This window comes from Balaenoptera acutorostrata, chromosome 15 (genome assembly GCF_949987535.1).
Source record: "Balaenoptera acutorostrata chromosome 15, mBalAcu1.1, whole genome shotgun sequence".
Classification (NCBI taxonomy): domain Eukaryota; kingdom Metazoa; phylum Chordata; class Mammalia; order Artiodactyla; family Balaenopteridae; genus Balaenoptera; species Balaenoptera acutorostrata.
This window is the reverse complement of record NC_080078.1, coordinates 61,779,399-61,800,501: the sequence shown is the minus strand read 5'-3', so window position 1 is coordinate 61,800,501 and position 21,103 is coordinate 61,779,399. Positions and strand designations below refer to the sequence as shown.

Here is a 21,103-nt window from a genome sequence, read left to right as displayed (position 1 = left end):
ATTTAGTCCACCTATCTCAAGTTTCCTTAAAAAAATATTTGTTTGTTTAAGTAAAACAGAAGCAAATAGATTTAACAGTTCAAAAACAGTGGTCCGTGAAGGTGATACTAAGCACTCCTGTCCCAAGTGGCCCAAATTGTGAAGGAGGCTCTTGACAGAATTTTAAGAAACATTTTTCTAACTTCATCTCCTCTTTGTGCCTTTGAGGAACTGGAGGCCCTACTGTGTGTCCTGTGCTTGGCCGAGTCCCCCAGGACACCAGCAGCAGAGTGGGGTTCACCCCGGGGACTGTGTCTACATTCTGGCCTGCAGTGAAGTTTCTGGAAAGGGCTGGTGGACTCTCAAATCTGGGGGTCACCAGAGTCCTCCCTCCCACTCTCATCCCTCAGATCCAGTTCCATCCGTTGGAAAATTCTGGGGCTCCATCTTCAAATTACATCCAGATTCTGATCACTTCTCTCCGCCCTGATCCAATCCACCAACCATCACCTGGGGCCCTCGTGACAGAGCAGCCTCCGCTTCACCCCCTTCCCATCCCTGCTCCACTCAGCAGCCAGAGCCACCGGGTCCCTCCTCTGCTCCAAGCCTCACATGGCTCCCAGCCAAAGTCCCAGGCTGACGGTACCCAGCTCTCCCACCTCATCAGCTGCCCAGCCCAGCCTTGTCCCATCCAGGCTGCCCCCATCACACTGGCTGCCTTGCTGTTTCTTGGATCCTCCAAGCAGGCTCCCACCTCAGGGCTTTTGCACGTGCTATTCCTCCTGCTTGAAACACGCTTCCCTCTGACATCCACAGGGCTTCTTTCCTTTCTGTTCAGGTCGATGCCCCCTCCTCAGAGAGGTCCGATACCTTAATGAAGTTGATATTTCCCATCTCATTCTTTCTTCTTCCCCTGCTTTTCCCTCACAGCCCTTATCACTATCGGATATTGCAGTTTACATTTTATATATATTTCGTGTGTTTTTCTTGCTCTTCTCCCCTGAGTGGACTTCAAGAGAATGAGAGTTTCCATCTGTTTAGTACTCTGATGTTCCCAGCACCTGGAGCAGTGTCTGGTGCCCAGCAGGTGCACGGGAGAACGAACGTCCAGGGAGTGTGTGAAGGGTGGGGGGCAGCCACTCCCAGCCCCCTCCGTGGCCCCTTGGTCCCCTCTCTGGGCATGGCGTCCCTCTCTCCCTGCCCTCACCCCCTCAACCCTCAAGGGCAGCACAGGACAGCGAAGCTTCTCTCTCAGGGGAAAGGTTTTCAGATGCAGGCAGACCCTCCTTCAACTCCTCCTCCCCCTACAAGCCCAACAGGAGCCAGCAGTTGCGGTGCCCTCCACAGAGAGTCCTCAAAAGACGGGGGGGGGAATTGGGGCGGACACATGCTGGGTGCTCCTGGGCAAGCCAGGGACCTGCTCCCAGCCCTGTGTCCTCAACTGGAAGGAGGTAAGAGCAATGAGCAATGAACAGCTCTTGGGGAGCCTATTTTACAGACAAGGAAACTGAGGCTCAAGAGGTGAATTTGTCTCCAGGACAACTGGAGCCAGGGTTCCCTTCTCTGTAAAAGGGGTATGATAACTCCTCCCTCCTAAGTTTGCTGTGAGGATTAAACGAGTTCAATAAAGCCTTTAAGCCTTTAGTAGGGTCTGGCACACAGTAGGTGCTCAAGAAATGTTGGCTACTATTGCTGTCGTTCTGCGAGGTGAACGTGCTCACCAAGGTCCCATGGCCAGCAGGTGGCAAAGCCAAGATTCAAACGGAGGTCTGTCGAAAGTGACTCCCCCTCACAACCACAAAATAATAACAATAATAGTAATGGCAACAACAACAATAATAGTAACACCATCACCAGCATTTTCCACCCCATGCTGTAGCTCTAAGATTGTCAGGTGGCAGCACCTGCCCCGAGCGCACACCCGGGACCACTGGCGCCGGTGCCTCCTGCCCTCCCGCTCCCTCCCGGGGGACAGGTCGGCGGCCCGCACAATCTCCCGCTGGGGGCGCCCCCAGATCCCGCCGTCCGGGGAGCCCCCGCGGGGGAGGCGAGCCCGGCTCCGGGGCTCTGGAAGGAGCCGCGCGGCCTGGAAGACATTACACGGCTGTCGGCCGGGGGGCGTCGCGCGGAGTTCCGGAGGGGGTCCCGGCGGCAGCGCGCCGGGGGAGGGGACGGCCCCACCACAAAGCGCGCTTTGTTCTGCGCTCCCCCTGGGAGCTGGAACCAATGGATTGGCGGCAGCTGAGGTCATCTGTCAGGCAGCGCCGGGGGGTCAGGCCCGGGGAAGGGGCCGCCGGGGAGGGCGGGGAGGATGGGCCGGCGGGGGGTCCGTGTGTGCGGCCGATTAACCCGGCTGCGCTCGCCAGGCCTCTGCGGCAGGTCGCTGCTACGCTTCGGGCCTCAGTTTACCCATCTGTCCAACAGGGAAGATAATTTCCTCCCTGTCCACCTGTCGGGACGACTGCATCCGGTATGGAAGTGATGATGACGGCATGATGATGATGGTGGTGGTGGTGGCCTTTCTGTAACGAGCACTCCCTATGTTCCTGCTCGACAGAAGATCTGGAGTCGGGATGCGAACCCCAGAGGCTGCCTTGGGAACATGGGAGCAAATGTGGCTTGCCTGGGAGGCAGGGAGGGACGCCTTGCAGCCCCTATCCGGGCAGGGCAGTCAAGGCCTCTCTCTGGTTCCCAGCTTTGACCCTGGATGCCAGACTTGGCCTACCTTTTGCCAGGGCTGACAGGTGGAGCCGCCCAGACCTAGCCCAGTGAGCCTCCGGAGCTCATCCTTGGGGGCCCCCTGGTCGAGGGTAGAGCAAGGCTGCACGCCCCCACCCTCTCCAAGACAGGTGTTTTTTCTGACTGGAGACAGATCAGGGTCTGACCACTTTACCCTCATAAAACTAGATCCCATTTATTAATTCATTCACACCCTCATCTGTGTGTGCCTCAGCATTCCTGTGCATGCAATGAGACAATTAGGATTCTAACCATTTGATACAGGGACCCCTGGGGGATGAGGCCATTGAATCCCCAGAAATTGCCCGAAAGATTTGTGTGTGTGTGTCTTTCTGGAGAAAAGGCTCACGGATTTCTTTCAGATTCTCAACTGTGTTCATGACCCAAAACAGGTTAAGAAACACCGGCTGGAGTGCAGGGATGGAAAGCTGCCCCCCAAACTCTGGGAAAGGCACTTGGAGCAGCCAATCTGGAGAGCAATTTGCCAGCACCTATGCACCGGCTAGGCGGTCCCACTCCTACGTACACAGTTGAGTGAGCACAGAGTTGATGGCACAAGGTGTTCACAGCAGCAAATAACAGTAACCCCCTAAATGGCCATTAACAGGAGAATAACTGATACATGGTTATATACAGACCCTGGCATGCCATGCAGCAGTTCAAAGAATGAGCTAGACCTATGTGGAATTTATTCATTTAACACAGTTATTGAATAACTGCTATGTGTCAGGTGGTTCTTGGCACTGGGCCTCTAGTCACAGGACAGATCAAGTCCTGCCTCAAGAACTTACGTTCTAGTGGACAAGACAGTCATAAACAGAAACAGAAGATAATTTCAGGGAGTGCGATAAATACCATGAAAAAAATAAAACAGTGCAGTGATAAAATGATGGGGTAGGGGGCTGTTTTAGACAGTATGGTCAGGAAGGCCCCTCTGAGGAAGCGACCAGAATGAGGGAGACTCTGGGAGAAGAGCAAAGGCACTAATGGGGTGGATGGCTAAGGCGCATTGCCAGGGAAGAAATGTGATCTGCAAAAGAAAGTAAAAAAAGAAAACATTTCCTTACTTATACGCACACACACATAACTAATAAGTTAGAAAAAGGTCTGGAAGGGTGTACGCCAAATTCATGAAGATAATTGCCAAGAGTAGGGAGGCACTAGGACTCATGGTGCATTTTTTTTTTTTTTTTTTTTTGCTGCAGCACTTTTATTTCCTCACAATGACACATTGCTGGGGCCTAATGTTCTCACATAACAGTAGAAAAACAAAATCTGTTGTCATCTCTTAGAGAATTGAGAATTGCGTACAAAAACCTTACATAAATTAAAAGAATGAATAAATTTACAGGTGTGAATGTACAGGGCTTACAGGGCTTCTGCTTGCTTCTCATATTTTATTTTGTTAATAATTATTTAGCATTTTGCTATCTTAATGTTTAAAAGGTGAATATATGCACATATAACTTGTGAAAATGAAACATTAAAAAAGCCTACCATGGTGAAAGGGTTGGTCCCAGGGCAGTAAGGGAAATAAGGAGTCCCTACACACTCCCTTTCACTGGACCCAAGTTCCCTGGGGCAGTAGTTTGTTTTGGGAGGGGACACACTTTTGGATCAGGGGGACCCCAGAAGAGGCATGTAGCTCAGCCTGGAGGATCTGGAAGCTTCTTGGAGAAGGTGCCGCCTTTGCTGAGCTTGAGACAATTTGGCACAGCACACCCAGTGTAGAGACCCTAGTCTCCTAAGACAGGCCTGGAGAGGCCATGATGTGTACAAGGCCACAGAGCAAGATTGGACAGGTAAGTAAACCTGAAACTCCAAACTCCCAGCCAGGTCTCCCCCTCCTACCTGAACCCTTGGCTTCTCTGGGCCGCTGATGGGCATCCCTCACAGCCAGACACCCTCCATCCATCCCCTTCCCACAGCAGTTGCTCTGCCGGCTGGAGGCCCAGCCTAGCTCGGGCAGGCCAGAAAGCAGCGCCACCTGCTGGCCTAAGTGGGAAGTGCAGCGCTCAGCCTCCACGGAGAGCAACCAGCAGGTTTCACCCTTCAAAACCCAGCTCCTCTTCCTTAAGAACGACAATCCCTCCCGCTCCAAGTCTGTTCTGCAGCCTCCTCCCAGTGCCTAGCAGTATGCCTAGTGCTGCCTGCTTGGGCCTTATCTGTATGAAGGGAAAGTCCTTTCAAGGAGGGGTAACCACTGTGCTACTCTACCTCAGTGGGTGCAGGTGTCTTACATGAAACAGTGGCACCTGACAGCGGCTTACAAAGCATGCCCTCAGCTTCCTCACCCTCACTACAAACCTCAGGGGTAAAGTCCATTAGACAAGTCCAAGTCCTGCTTGGAAAAAGCGCCAGGGAAGGGCCTGTCCAATTTCATATGGAATTGGTGCACAAGCTGGTTCCAGAACATGGATCTCCTGGGACTCAGCTCTTTCTTCTCCATTGGAGGTGAAGGGGCTGTCACCATATCTGAAAATAATTGATGCCATCTAGATCAGTGGTTCTCACCTTGTGGTCCCTGAACAGCAGCATGAGCATCACCTGGGAATTTGGCAGGAAAGCAAATTCTCAGGCTCCACCCCAGACCTTCTGAATCAGCAACTCTGGGGGTGTGGTCCAGCCATCTGTGCTTAGCAAACCCGTTTGAGAACCTGAACCATTGGTCTAAAGCAATTATGCCTCTCTTTTTATTAAATAAACTTTTATTTGGGAATGATTTTCAATTTACAGAAAAGTTGCAAATATAGTACAGAGAGTTCCCATATACTCTGCACCCAGACTACCCCAATGTCAACATTCGTAAAATTATCTAAAATCCAGACCTCATTCAGATTTCCAGTTTTTCCATTAAGGTCCTTTTGTAGTTGTTTTTCCAAGATCCAATCCAGGATATCACACTGCATTTATGACTACACACCTTTTAAATTCCATTGGTCACCTCAGTCATCTTTCCCTGGGACAGAGAATGGGTGGGAAAGCTGTTATCTTCATTACTGAGCAGGAGAAACTGAAGCTTGAAAACAGCAAGTGACCTAGTTCCCTTAGCAGGGCAGTGAGAGCAAGGCCCGCCTCACTCTGCACCCTTCCTCTATCTCTTCCCTTCCCCCCAGGACTCTAGGATTTCATTAGTCCCTTTGGAACATCCCACCTGGCCTACCCATTCCCCCTAACCCACCAGTACAGATGATGAGAGATGCCCCTCCTAGAGTGGGCCCAGCCCTGGGAGAGACCACCCACTGCCCCATCACTTCCTTCTCTCTGCAGGGCCAGGACAGTGTCTAGTGTCTTAGTGACCTCAGCCTGGACAGAGCAAGGCTCTGTACAAGACAGAGAACAGTGAGAAAGAAACACTGTTATTTGCTTATCCAAAGTCATCTGTGATAGGTGGAAAAAAATGCCACGAATCCTGTGTAGTTTCTCTAAGAGGTTTAGTCTGTTTCCCCAGCCCTTGAATCTAAGCCAAACTTTTGATTTGCTCTGACCAGAAGGACTTAGCAGAAGTGACGTTGTACCAATTCTGACCTAAAACTCAAAAAAGCCTTGGAGCTTCTCCTCTCTCTCCCCCTTCCTCTTCCCCTCCCTCCACACACACACCTCCCTCCCTCTCCCTCTCTCTTTGAGCCCTGATGATATCATGAAAATAAGCCTGAACTAACCTGCTGGAAAGGACACATGGAGGAGAACCAAGTCACCCAGCCAATAGCCTACCTACTGCCAGACAAGTGAGTCAGGCTATCCGAGACCATCCAGCCCCATCTAGGGTGACAGCTGATTGCATACAACCCCATGAGTGACCCTAAGCAAGATCAGCAGAACTGCCCAGCTGAGCCCAGCCCAAATTGCCAAACCAAAGAATTTTAGGCAAATAAACAACTTGCTTTTAGCTGCCAAGTTCTGGAATGGTTTGTTGCACAGCAACGGCTAACTGATACACAATTCCTCACTTCTCTCTTGGTAATGGGATTCCAATATTACTTAGGAGGTAGTGTGCCAGTTCTAGGAGATGTGATATGATTGATTTACTAAGCTGTGACAACTGTGTTCCTGCCGTCTTAGCTTTCTTTGCAGCTAGGGGTGGCAACTGTACCTGGTTTGGGCCAAGGAGACCTAAGTAGAAATACACAGGGGAAGAGAGCAGGAAACAGACCTCTGAAAAAGGCCTGACTTTATGATAGAAGTTGACAGGTCCAGCTGGCTGGGCCCTTCCTCCTCCCCAACTCCATTCTTCCTTGAACACAGTCATGATTGCTGGAGGTACAGCAGCCATCTTGTGACCATGAAGTGACATGCAATGTGGGAAAGGCCGAAAGGATCACAGAGACGTGCGCCGTAACCTTGCTGAGTTGTTAAACGAATACTATTAGCCGACTGTCTCCAGAATTCATGCTATGTGGGAAAACAAACTTCTCTTTGTTTAAGCCACTGGAACCTAGGCTTTCCTTTACTTGCAGATGAATGTATTCACATGATATGATATATAGAGACAGAAATGCAAAAGGATCCTTGTCCTTGGGAATCTGGAGCCAGCAGCATGTGGCTCTCCAAACCCATCTCCTTTCTCATTTCACCCTCTCAATAATCCCTCAAGAGCAAACACACGACCCATTCTCCCCGAGGTGGGAAGTGGGGATCCCACACTGTTCAGTCATGAGTCCAAGGTCTTACAGCTAAGAAAGAGGGTGCTTCAAGTTAGACCTGCCCCCCCCCAGGCACAAAGAGAATGCACTCCTGCTACACCTTTGCATGGCTCAGCCCACTGGAGGCCAGGTGTGTCTTCTGGGTTCGTGGCAGTGGTGGTAGGTGCCAAGGAGGCTGTTACTGCAAGTCCGGCGTGGAAGCGCCCAGGTACACCCTTAGGTCCGAGAGGGTGGACTGGACAAGCTTGGCAGGGATGGTCTCTCGCTGCAGCTGCTGGTAGGCTGCATAGCGGTGGCAGCCCCCAAAGGAGTAGAAGTAGTCACCACCCTGAGCCCCTTTGATCCAGAGGACGTCGATGGGGGGCACGCTGTCTGGATCCTCCTGGAGAGAAGAGGGCGCAAGGTGAATGAGCGTGGCACAGTGCTGGACAGTTTGCAAAGCAGACTTTATTAACCTGGGCTGAGCTCCTCTAGGTGCTCACACTGGCTCGTGCTGGCTTGTGAGAGGCAACTGTTACACAGAGGCAACTGTGAGTTGGTTGACATCACCTTGGTAGCATGAAAATCAACCACGGTGAGAGTATTTACACCAGGGAAATGGGCAGATGCTACAAATCAGAGCTCCCCCATCCAGGTTGTTAACCATTTATCAGACCACATGTATATTATCTGTCACTGTTCTAGACTCTGGGAATAAGGTACAGACACAGCCCCTGCCTTCATGGGACTTTGGTCTAGTGGGGCAGATGGAATGGAGAAGTGAATGTTAGAGTGATAAATGCTATGAAGACAATAACACAGGTTGACGTGACAGGGATGGGGGTCCACAAGGCCTCTCAGAGGTGACAGTGGAGCAGAGACCTGAACACAGAGAAGTCCCCTAGGGAAGATAGAGAGGTGGAGTCATTTAAAGAAAGAGCCTGACTGCCAGGTTCAAATCTCAGGTCTGCCACTTAATTGCTCTGTGACCTTTGGCAATTCATATTTGTGCCTCAGTTGCCCGATCTATCAAACGGGGATAAAGATGACACACCCACCTCATAGAACTGTTGGGTTTAGTGAGTTAATAGACATAAACTGCTTCAAACAACACTTGGCACATGGAACGTGCTCAGTAATACACACTGTGTATTACCCGTGGGAAGGGCATTCCAGGCAGAGCGAACAGCAAATGCGAAAGGTCTGAGGCCAGAACAAGCTCACTGTATTGCAGGCATGGCAAGGAGGCCAGTGTGATCAGAGTGGACTCGGGGGATTGAGAAGTAGAAGAGGTCAGAAAGGTAGCAGGGGGTAGGCCCTGGAGCGTTTTATTTATCTTATTTTTTTCTTCTAGTTTTATTGAGATATAATCGACATACAGCACTGTATAAGCTTCAGGTGTACAACATAATGATGTGACTTACAAACATCATGAAGTGATGACTACAGTAAGTTTAGTGAACACCTGTCATCTCACATAGATACAAAATTAAAGAAATGGAAAAAAAATGTTTTCCTTGTGATGAAAACGCTTAGGATTTTACTCTCTGAACAACTTTCATATATAATATACAGCGGTGTTCATTATGTTTATCATGTTGTACATTACATCCCTAATACTTATTTATCTTATAACAGAAGTTAGTACCTTTTGACCACCTTCATACACTTCTCCCTCTCCTTACCCACCTTCTGCCCCAGTCAATCACAAAGCTGGTCTCTTTTCCTAAGAGTTTGTTTGTTTATTTGTCTTTGAAATATAATTGACCTACAATATTATGTTAGTTCCTGGTACACAACACAGTGATTGGATATTTCTAAACATTTCAAAACAATCACCATGATTAAGTCTAGCTAATCCTGTCACTATACAAAGATACTACATAGTTATTGACTATATTCCCCACATTGTACATTTCATACCCATGACTCATTTACTTTATAACTGAAAGTTTATACCTCTTAGGCCCTGGAGTGTTTTAAACAGGGGAGGGTGACATGATCTGAAGAACATTCTAGAAAGTTGTCCTGGGCAAGCAGGCTTGATGAGTGGACAAAGGCAAAAGCAGGGAAGATAGAGGCGAGGCCTCAGCAGGTATTCACCAGAAGTGGCTGTCCTGGGTGAGGGCATGGAGGGGTCAGGGAGAGGTAGACAGGTTTGGGACATGTTTAGGGGCAAGATCCCAGGGGAGGGGTGAATGTGAGGAGAAGAGAAAGAGGAGAATATAAGTTGACTTCCTGTTATGGGCCTGAGCATCTAGATGGAGAATGGGTAGTCCTCTACATAGGGAAAGCCTGGGGCAGGGAGGGATGGGGTAGGGGGGAGACCGAATCAAGTGTGAGCTGCTAGAAGACCTCCCACCACTGGTTCTCGGGTGGTCTCTTATTGGGCTGCTTTGATGGATTCATTATTCCATTTATCCTAGAAATGATTAGTAAGCAGTAAGACCCAGCAGTTATAAGCTGGGGCTCTTGAACCAGGCACACCTGAATTTGAATCTCAGCTCCTACACAGAGCAGTGGGGCGGGGGGTGGGGGGAGTGTGGGCAGGGGTGGTAAGCAAGTGGCCTTGACACTGGGCATTGTTCCTCATCTGCAAACTGGGAACAGACACCCTACAGGCTGCTGATGAAGTCAGGGAGCTGATGCAAGTGAGGCGCGGAGCACAGCTTGCCCGGCAGTGGAGCAGCAAAGAGAGGCAGCTGTGCCAGGCAGGCCTTGTGCTGGGCACCAGGGGTGTGACGATGGGTGGGCAGAATAATGGCCCCCAAAGATGTCCATGTCCTAATCCCTGGGCCTGTGAATATGTTACTCACATGGCATAGGAGCTTTGCAGATGGAATTAAGTCAAGGATCTTGAGATGGGGAGATTATCCTGGGTTATCCAGACAGACCAAATGTAATCACCAGAGACCTTAAACGTGGAAGACAGAGGAACAAGAGGAGGTCTGATGTTGCTGGCTTTGAAGACGGAGGAGAGAGGTCATGAACCAAAAATGTGGGTGGCCTCTAGAAGCTGGGAAAGCCAAGGAAATGGATTCTCCCCTAGAGCCTCCAGAAAAGAATGCAGCCCCGCTGATACCTTGATTTTAGCCTAGCGAGACCCATTTTGGACTTCTGAACTATAGAACTATAAAATAATAAAATCTGTCTTTGTTTTAAGCCACTACTACTAAGTTTCTGGTGTTCGTTACAGTAGCCATTGAAAACTAATACATATGGTAACCAAAGAGAGGCCTGGTTTTTGCCTCACAGAGCATATCGTTCTGGCTTGGAAGACAGGTGTCTGAGGCCATTACAAGCCAGTAGGATCAGAGGTATGCTCGTGGGCATGCAGGTGGCTGGGGGCCCACAGGAGGCCCCTAACCCAGCAGGGGCTGTCAGGGAAGACACAGACATTGACAAAAAGAGCAAGAAGGAGTTAGAAACAGTAAAGAGATGAAAGAGTTTTACTGGCAGGGGAAAAGCTTGTGCAAAGGCCCAGGGTGGGAGAGTGCATCCCTGGCCAGATCCATCACAAACAGCCAGGCACCGTGCTAGTGTTATGGAAACAGTCAAGACAGGACAAAATCCCTGCTCCTGTGGAGTTCACATGAGAGGCGGAGGAGAGACAATAAAACACAGACAAATGTGTAATATAACTCAGGTGGACATAAGTGCTTCAAGGAGAAATACCTCAGGTTAGGGGGAGAGCTATGGAGGCCTGGGCTGATGGGAAGTGGGCACCTGACCCAAACGAGGGAGCAAGCCCTGTGGCTACCTGGCAAGCAGTTCCAGGCAGTGGGAACAGCAGTGTAAACTCTAGGACTGAAAGACAATCGGGCTAGCAGTAGAGGTGTTTGGTAGGTCACACATGGCCACCTTCCAAGGGTCTGGGGGAGGGGGACAAGATGCCATGCAGGCCTAACCTGACACACATGTCCCCTCCTTCCCCCAAATTTTCTGCCAGGATCACCCCAGCCTTCTTGAGCACCCTCTCTGTGATGCAGCTGACTCCGTCCTCCCCCATTTCCAGTTCAAACAAGGCCCTCCCAGCAGACAGGACACCCCCAATCCCACTGCCACTGCCTGAAGTGACCACATAGGTTATCTCAGGATAAGGTGGTGGCCACGCATCTGGGCACTGGGGACAGGCTGTGCCACTTTCTAAAGTGCCTGACCTTGGACAAGTTGCTTGAATCCTCTTGTGTCTCATTTCCTCGTCTGTAAGAGGAACAGTAGTGGTATCTACCTCATAGGGTTCGCATGAAGAAGCTCAGGCACTTAAAACAGCTCCTGGCCACTTCAAGTACTATATAGGAGTCAGGATCGTTATTTTAATCATCTCCTCCAATCTCCTTGCTCAATGACTAAATCGAGGCCCAGAGAGGCCCAGCCACTTGCTCAAGGTCACACAGCAAATGCCGTGCTCCGGCTGAGACTGAACCAGTCCCGTCTCGCGTCCAGCGCGACCTCCCTCCTTCGAAGCCCTCCCAGCGGCCGGCTTCCCCGGGGCCTCACCCGAATCGTGTCCACGAGGCTCTGCACCTTGGCTGGGTCCAGCACAGACGGCAGCGGCCGGATGAGCACGCTGAGAGGCACGTTGTGCACCGCGGTGATACAGCCCGAGTGGATGCTGCCGCCCTGCGCGCCGCCGCTCTGCCCAGCTCCCTCGGGCGCCCCCCGGCCAGCTCCGGCTCTGCCCAGAGCTCCTCCCGCGCGAAGACCCATCGCGCAGCCGCAGCCGCCGCCGCCTGCACGGTGTCGCTACGCGCCGCCTCCTCTCAGGTCTTTAACACCGGTCGGGCCGTACCATTCCGCGCGGGCGGCGGGGGGCGCAGCCGCACAGAGCCTCTCTCCCCTGCCCCACAGTGGTCTGGCCCACCCCCGAGCGCCCCTGTGGGACCTTCGCTCGGTTCTCCCGGCGTTGCGGGACGCGTGCGGAGCTCCGGCTCTCCGCTGGGGGGCGCCTCGCCGCCTCCCCTCTGCCGCGCGGCGTCCTGGGAGTGGAAGCGCCCGGGGAGGCTGACTCAGGGTGAGTCTGCAGGTCGTGGGGCGGGAGGGGCGCGGGTGGCGCACAGTTCGGGGTTGACTCAGGGTCACGGGTTGGGGGGGGGCGGGGACACGGGTTGGAGGGGGCTGGACCTGCCCAGCGAGGGTGAGTCGGCAAAACCTGGCTCTTGGCTGCCCAGCCTTTGGATCCCTAGTGGTAATAGTCGTGGAGGTGATAATAATACCAATGACATTCGAAATACTACGAATCTGCTGAATCTGGTGCTGTGTCAGGCACTGTTCTAAACACTTTGCATGTACATTAACTTATTTAAACCTCAAAACAACCCTTCAAGCTAGGTATGATTATTATTCCCATTTTACAGATGAGGAAACTGAGGCACAGTGAGTTTTTTTTTGTTTTTGTTTTTTAAAGTGATTTGCCCAAGGTCATGGAGCTAGTAAGTGGCTGAACCAGGGTTCAAATCCAGGCAGTGAGGCTCCAGAGTGCTCTCTCTCTCTACCCACCGCTGGTTGCCTCGGTTCAGCAAAAGTAACTGTAACAAGGAGCCTTTTGGAATCATGTTGACAGTGTGTGGGCACTGCCCTGGAGTTCCACAATAATAGTCTCGTTGCATCCTCACAGCGCTACTCGGAAGTAGGTGTGATTGTTGAAGCACTTGTCCAAGATAGGGCCGCTGAAAATGAAAGTCAGATTATCTGAGCTCAGAGTCCCAGGCCACTAAACACCTGCTTACAGATGAGGACACCAAAGCTGCAAGGGGTGGTGGTGATGACTTAGGTCCAGACATGCTGACTACCACCCCCACTCTTCTGTTTAAAACTCTCCATCCCCTTGAGCCCAGGTTCAGCACCCAGTGTCCTCTGGAGCCAGAGGGAGGTAGGCTCCTGGTTTAAATCTCAGGTGTTTATCAGCATCTATGGCAACATTACGGCTTTGGCACAGATTGACCTGGGTTCAGATCCCATCTGGCCACTCACTAGCTGTGTGGTCTCAGACAAGTTCCTTAACCTCTCTGAGCATCAGCCTTCTGTAAAATGGTTGTGAGGAGATTGTGAGGACACTCAGAGATAATGGCTGATAGAGGAGAGGGTTGGGGGTAAATCAGTGCTTACATAGTGGTAATCAAGGAAGGTGACTGGGGTACTTCCCTGGCCTTCCAGTGGTTAAGACTCTGCAGTTCCAATGCAAGGGGCGTGGGTTCGATCCCTGGTCAGGGAACTGAGATCCTACATGCTGCGCGGTGAGGCCAAAAAAAAAAAAAAAAAAAGGAAGGTGACTGGTTTCATTACAGACACCCAGAGTGCTGAAGAAGAGGCCGTGTTGACTGAGAGCACCAGGAAATGTTCCCTGGAGGGGTGGTATTCACACTGGAAAATGGCTTGGTCCTGGAGAGTGAGAGGGAAGAAGCAGGTGATGGTTTAGGGTAGGATCTGGAATCACTTGAATGGCATGGATTTAAATCCTGGCTGCATCACCAACTAGCTGTGTGACGTGTGTGTGTATGTGTGTGTGTGTTTGTGTGTGTGTGTGTGTGTGTGGTGGGGTACTCAACTTCTTTGTGCCTTGATTTCTTCTCTCAATTGCCAGGGAGAGTAAATGAGAATAACACATAAAGTGTTTAGAAAGGTACCTGGCATATAAAACGTGCTGAATAAAAGGTAGATAGGAGGGATATTCCAGCTAAACAGCTTGAGGAAAAGTGGGGAGGTGGCACAGCCCCAAACCTGGCTGAAGACAGGCAAGTCTGGTTTGGTGGTTCTTCTCACCCTGGTTGTCACATGCATGGGGAATGCATACTTGCCTTCTCAGCTGGAGTTATCCCTGGGGGCGGGCTGGGTGGCTGTTGTACTGGCCAGTTGCGGACACTTTCTGAAGCCTCTGCAAAATGGGGTAATGCTGCCCATCACTCAAAGTTGTTGAGTGTGATTTGGGAAGAAGCACATAATAAGTGCTCTGTGAATTGTGCAATACCCCATTTTGCTGTTGAAGATCATTCATGGTGGGTTTTTAATCTCTTGCAAACCTTGGAATGCTGAGGCCATTATGAATTTGACTTGAACCTTTCTCTTTCTGCAGTTCCACAATATAACCCCTCTGAGCATCTAAAGCATACTTTGTTTCAGGATGTAGAGCTAAGACCCACACCTCAGTCCCAGAATTATTGAGAATTAGAGAATTTCATCAAGAGGGAAATTGTCCCTCTTAGAACCACTTCCTAATTTCAGAAAGTAAGAAGAGGCAGGGGGAACAGCTTCTGGGATGGAAAAATGGAGATTTGTCGTGAATCTCTCATCATGGTATGCCCAGTGAGACCCCCACTCCTGGCAACAAATTCTGTATGTTGAGAGACCTATGATTCAACTCAAAATGGCTTAAGCATTAAGAAGACTTGTATTTTCACATAATTAAGATGTCTGGAGGTAGACATATCCAAGATTGGCGAAGAGGTAGTTGAACAATGTCAGGTTCTTTCCAGCTTTTTGTACCATCATCCTCCATATTCTGGTTTTCATACTCAGCCTTGCCCCTCATGGTCCCAAGATGGTAGCTGTAGCTCCAAGCATCACATACAACAGCTTTCAAAGGTGGAAGTTAGGACATCGACATCCCTTTGTGCCTCTTTTTAAGAGTGAAGAAAGCTTTAGTAACCATCCCCTACCTCCCCACCCCCCTGCACAGGAGCCTTTTCCTCATGTCTCATTGGCAAGATTATATCACATTTCCATGCCTAAACCAATCCCTGGCAAGGGGAGTGGAATTACCCTGATTGGCTTAGCTTAATTGGCATTCACCTCTGTACTCAAGAGGGTTTACCCTGCCCTGAAGTTCATGGCCTCTGATCCCTGAACAGAACTGGCAAGGCCTGGTGCTACAACCTAGTTTTCCTGTATGGTTCTTGGGCAGACCCCATGGAGGGGGAGAATTGAAGGGAAAGAGGACCTGTCCAATCAGCAGTTCTATTATATTGGCCCATTTGTCCCTAAACCAATGAGATGGAGACTTAAGCCTCATGTTGGGATTAAGATGAGGTCCCTTCCACTGGGGCTAATGTAAGCCTGGGACTGGAAGCTGGAGAAATTCTGGGATCTACACAATATCCTTTTGTTTTAGTTTGGATTCTCCTAAAAGTAGACCCTGAGACTAGGACTTGTGTGCAGGTAGTTATATTTGGGAGCTGCTCTAGTTATTATCACTGTAACATAAACTGATCCAAAATGTAGTGACATAAAACAACCATTTTATTATCCTCACAGATTCTGTGGGTCAGTTATTCAGACAGGGCACAGTGGGAACTGGTTGTCTCTTCTCTGAAATGTCTGGGCCATCAGCTGGGAGGTGACTCAATAGCTGGGGGTGACTTGATGGCTGGGGCTGGAATCATCTGGAGGTGACTTCACTTACTCATGCATTGGACCATCCTGCCTATCAGCCAGAACACCTCCACGGGGCCTCTCCGTGTGCCCTGGTCTTGCTCATAGCATGGCAGCTGGCTTCCAAGAATGAGTGTCACAAGAGAACCTGGCAGAAGCTTCATGGCCTTTTCCAGTCTAGTCTTGGAAGTCATATTGGCATCATTTCTGTGGCATTCTGTTTGTGGGAGCTGTCACAACACCACCACTCCCCCCCACCAGGCTCAAGGGAAGGTACAGAGATTCCATCTCTTGATGGGAGGAGTAGCAAGGTTCTAAAAGAGCTTGTTTCCACCAGGGAGATATTGTTGTGACCATCTTTGGAAGACAGTCTGCTGTAGGAGGTGATCCCAGGAAGGACTGGGGAAGGGAGAAATGCCAATACAGGGGATTCTGATGAGCAGGTTAACATGGTGGTTAAGTGGGGCTTACTCTTGCTGGAGACTCTGAGAGGAAGCATCATGCATCAGAATCATCCCTCTGACTGCCAGGGGGGCTGTGTATTTTTATCCACTGACTCCTGTCCCTCACTGGTTGAGGGTGGCCTCAGGATGTTAAGCCATTGCCATTTATGGGCTGCTCTATACTCGGACTGAGCAAGCACCTGAGGACCTGGAGGAAGCTTCCTGCTTCAGAGGTGGCCCAAGGGAATAAGGGGCAGGACATCGATAAATGCCTTTTCTGTCCAAACCAGCCAGAGTCCATGTTTGTGGTTTGCAACCAAAGGCCCTAGTTACCTGCTCTCCCTGTCCTGCTCCTGGGCTCCCTACTCTTCCCCTTCCCTTTCATTTTTGACAAAGAATCTTATACATCAGGTAATCAGGTATGCAGAGGACTTTCCTGAGTGTTTGGAAAGAGGAAAGGATTTCTGTGCCACAAAAGGAACATTAAAGCTTATATTTCTCTACCCCTAAAATGCTCTTGTCCATTTCTACGGCTTGGCTTACAGAATTCTGCCATGTTGCTTGGTCCCATTCTCACTTTCTGTTTTCTCCTCCATCTCCTCTTTGTCCCCTCTACCAATCACTAAGTTCCTGTTCTTATTTTATGCAGAAAGTTTGCCTTTTTCTTCTGCAGCTTTGGTACCTGCTGAGCATCTCCTTGGGGCTTTGAGGTGGCTTCACACTTTAACTGCTTCTCCTCATAGTCACAAGATGACTGCCAGTGCCAACTGGGGCAGCCTCCTTCTTTGTTCCTGTCAGTCAGCTCAGGCTGCTATAACAAACTACCTTAGACTGGCTGGCTTAAACAACAGACATTTATTTATCACAATTCTACAGGCTGGAAGTCTGAGATCAAGGTGCTGGCAGATTTGGTATCTGGAGAGAGCCCACTTCATGGTTCATAGATGGCCATCTTCTTGCTGTGTTCTCACACGGTGGAAGGGGTGAGAGAGCTCTCTGGGGTCTCTTCTTATAAGGGCACTGATCCTATTGATGAGAGCTCCATCCTTGTGACCTAATCACCTCCCCAAAGTCCCACCTCCAAATGCCATCACGTTGGGTATTAGTCTTCAACCCATGAATTTTAGGGGGACATAAACATTCAGGCTATAGTAGTTCACATCCAGGAGAAGAGAGAGAGAACCTCTCCCATAGCGAGATGGAATTAAAGCTTTTCTCTTTGGTCTGATTGAGCTAGCTCGAATCACATGACTACCCGGGATTAATAATATTCTCCAGGAACATACCATGTTCCGAGCTGCTTAAGTATGGGTGCTGGAACCTGTCTCCCACTGGGATGACTGTGATTGGCTTGGAGGAGACCAATCAGCCACACCCCTGGGGTCAGCCTCCTTTGAGGCCCCGGATGGGTTAAGTGATGGGTGGATGTCTGAACAAATGTGAGCTTTGTCAATGAGGAAAGGGCAGAGCAAAGACCTGGGTGTCAGTGGCACAGCCCCTTGGCCCACCTTTGATTTCAACTGAAGTTGTGGTGGGAAGGTCCGTGCAAACCCAGACTCACCTAGCACCACTGGCTTCCCAGCTCAAGCTTGCAGTGTCTTCCATATTTTCCATCCCTGTGAGAGTCTCCCAGAGGTGTTGGCTGATGGGGACAGGAGCTGGTGAATAAAAGCCAGTCTTCCATTGTCATAGGTGGAAAATTGTGAGAAGCATGCCAGACCATTTGGACCTTTCTGGACCCTTCTCAGAGAATAGCAGTACCCAGCCCCATTGCTGCAGCAACAACCCCACTGACACACCCTCTGTCTCATTCTTCTTGCCCCCTCACTCCTGCTTCCTGGAATCACCTCCCAAATAAACCACTTGCACTCAAGCCTTTGCTACTGGGGAGCCAAAACTAAGGCAAAGGGGGAATTTCATGGGTCATCCCCAATAGTTCTGCACCTTGCCTGGGTTAAAATTACACACATCTTATTAGACATGTGACCTTGGGCCAGGCACCTGTCTGTGCCTTGGTTTCTTAACCTTCAAAATGGCCATGATAATGGCACCTAATTTGTAGAGTTGTTGAGAGAATGAAAAGAGGTGATGTAGGTAAAGTCCTTAGAACAGTGCCCAACACACTGTAAGTGCTCAGTAAATATGACCTGTTTGATTACATTTTAAATTAATAATAGATCTCGAAGGTCTCTCTGTGTCTGCACTTCTAGACTAGTCTCAATGTATTTGCCCAGACCCTTGCTTGCAAGTGAAGAAAGCCAATGTGAATTAGCTTAATGAAAATGGAACACTTGGTTATGCCCTTGACTGTGGGGTGAAGGTGGGCCTCAGGGAAAAGTGGGTTCAGAGACTTTTTTCTGTCGCTTGGCGGAGGGATTACTTCCACATAACAGGAACGTGGCTGTCAACAGGGATTATATTTGGCTTTTAGTAAGAGAAGCCTGACAAGAGAGGCTTAAAACACCCTAATGTGTTTCCTCTCATGAAAGAGAAGCTGGAAGTAGGAAGTCCAGGGCTGGGGTGACTGCTCCACCGGCACTAGGGGCACGGGTCCTTTCTGTCAACTCCATCATTTTAGAGTAAGGTGTTTATTCTCAGCGTCACCTCCTGGTTCAAGACTGCTGCTGAAGTGCCAGCCTGGAAGAAGGTGGAGAAATGGAAAGGCAAAGGATATGACCCCCCTCCTTTTTAGGGTGCTGTCTCAGAAGTTCCACATAACACTTTCCCTTGCATGTCATTGACCAGAACTTGGTCACATGGCCACCACTGGCTGCAAGGGCAGCTGGGATATGTAGTCTTCATTCAATGTGGCAATGTGCTCAGCTAACAATGGAGTTCTCTTACTAAGGAGGGAGAGAATGTATGCTGATAAGTAGCTAGCAATCTGAGCCACAGCTCTCAAGTTACAGGTCTTATGACTCAGAGAGAGGGAGAGAGGAAATTTCCAAGTTCTAGTCAGATGCTCACATCTGAACCAATCATCTATGGCTATGAGGGACAAAGACTTTTTTTTAAGCATAAGCCACTGTTATTATGACTTAAATGTGTGTAGTTCATTAAAAAAATAATTACTGGTTATCTGCTATTGGCTAGGTACTGCACTAGACCCAGGAAATTTAATGATAAGCAAAAAGACACTGTCAGTCCCTTTCTCATGAAGCTTGTAATCTAATGGGGGAGACAGAGAATAACCAAATAATCACACTGATTAAAGGGAAAGTGTGCATTGATGGTAAGTGCTGTGAACCAAGATCATGTGGTCCTTGGGGAAGTGATCATCCAGCTGAGAGATGAAGGATGAAAAGGCAATAACTAGTCAACAGTGGTGGTAATGGTAGTGCAAATGGAGTATGTTACTGGTGGTGAGAACAGCTTATGCAAAGCCCCTCTGGTAGGAGGGAGCAAAATTGCTAAACAGAGGTGGCTGGAACTCAAAGAGCAAAGGGGCTCATGGCTGAAGGTTCAGCTGGAGTGATGGAAAGAGTCAGATCAGTTAGGTCTTTGAAAGCTGGTTCCTCTCCCCCCTCCCCCCACACACAGTGGGAAGTCATTGAAGCATTCAAACAGGGAAGAAGAATGGGAGTGACATGATCAGATCTGCATTTTTTAAAAGATCCCTGTGGTCACTGTGGAGAGAGGGAGGGAGGTGGTGGAGGTAGAATGGATCCAGAGAGACCAGTGAGAAGGCTGGTCCAGTTGTCCAGGTAAGAGATGATGGTAGCCGTGGACTAGGGTGGAGACTGAGAAGACGAAGAGGAAAAATAAACAGAACCTGATGGATTGGATGGAAGGGTAGGGGAGACAGATACAGGAGAGAACCAAATCATGGCTTCAGACTTGGGCTGGCCTATGGTACTTTTGGGATATCCATGTGGCAGTGGTTTGCAGGCAGATTTGCAGCTCAGAGAGGAGGTCAGAAATGAAAATGTAAATGTAAATTACATTACATTTATCACAAATGTAAATTTGTGAGTCATCTGCATGTGGGTGAAAACTGAAGCCATGGGTGTGATGAGATTGCCTCATGAGAATACACAGTGAGAAGAGGAGTCTGGGAGAGAACCCTGAGGAGCGCAAACCACGACAGAAGAAGGAACAGGAAGTGGGTTCCTTCCTTGGGCATAGGAAGGTGAGGCTGCAGAGATGCTGGATGGAGCAGCCAGACAGGGCAGAGGAGAGCCGGAGTTGCATCCTGGAGGGCTTCCTTTGAGAGGACCGTGAAAAGCAGACTGGACGATATGCTAATTGAGGTGCTCTGGGCTGCAGGTAACAGGGACACGGGCTTTCGTATCTCTGCTCTGCTGTCTAGGCTGTGGGCTTCGTGCTAGAGCTGGTTCCCTTTAAGGTCACAAGATGACAGATGTTTATAAAATGTTGATCTAGAGTGGGTTCTGTTCCCTGGACCTGAAACAAATGTAATTGATGCAACAGCCAATTAGGGGCAGTGTGTAGCTACGGAGAACTGCGGGTGGATGGCTAGGGAAGGCATCAGGTGCCTGGGCCCCTCAAACCTGCTTTGGAAACTTTGTAGGGGATTTCCACACTGCTGTCATTGCTGGAGACACCTGGCGTATAGCTCAGGATGCAGCCAGCCTGTCCAGAGGTGTGTGAAAGGAAAGATGGACAGGTTCTAAAAGTGCAAGGAATTCCCTGGCAGTCCAGTGGTTAGGACTCTGTGCTCTCACCGTTGAGGGCCTGGGTTCGATCCCTGGTCTGGAACTAAGATCCCACAATCCGTGCCGCGTGGCCAAAAAAAAAAAAAAAAAAAAAAGCTGAGTGCACTGCCTACAAAAGGAAGAAAACCGAAAGGTGGCCCAAGGGGAGATGGAGTTCCATCCTACACCCCCAAGCCCCCAGCCTGGCATCGGGCCCTCAAGGCACACAGCCCCCTACCCCCACCCCTGAGTCTGTGCTGGGGGTTGGAGTTAAGCGTCATGGTGCTAGTAGTTCCCA

General features: G+C 49.9%; 1 protein-coding gene and 1 long non-coding RNA gene across 2 annotated transcripts in view; one reads left to right on the top strand and one right to left on the bottom strand.

Moving 5' to 3' along the window:
- Positions 1-5,408: 5,408 nt before the first annotated feature.
- On the bottom strand, positions 5,409-12,174 carry SRXN1 (sulfiredoxin 1). Its single transcript, XM_007193343.3, has 2 exons — positions 11,841-12,174; positions 5,409-7,743 (listed from the first exon to the last, which is right to left on the bottom strand). Exons 1-2 carry the CDS (start codon positions 12,048-12,050, stop codon positions 7,540-7,542), a joined length of 414 nt encoding a protein of 137 aa, XP_007193405.1. The 5' UTR covers positions 12,051-12,174; the 3' UTR covers positions 5,409-7,539.
- Positions 12,175-12,230: 56 nt separating this feature from the next.
- The window catches only part of LOC130704939 (uncharacterized), a 33,658-nt gene continuing 24,785 nt past the window's right edge, over positions 12,231-21,103 (top strand). Inside the window, exon 1 of the long non-coding RNA XR_009005493.1 lies at positions 12,231-12,354. This is a non-coding gene — a long non-coding RNA (uncharacterized LOC130704939). The remainder of the gene's footprint in view (positions 12,355-21,103) is intronic.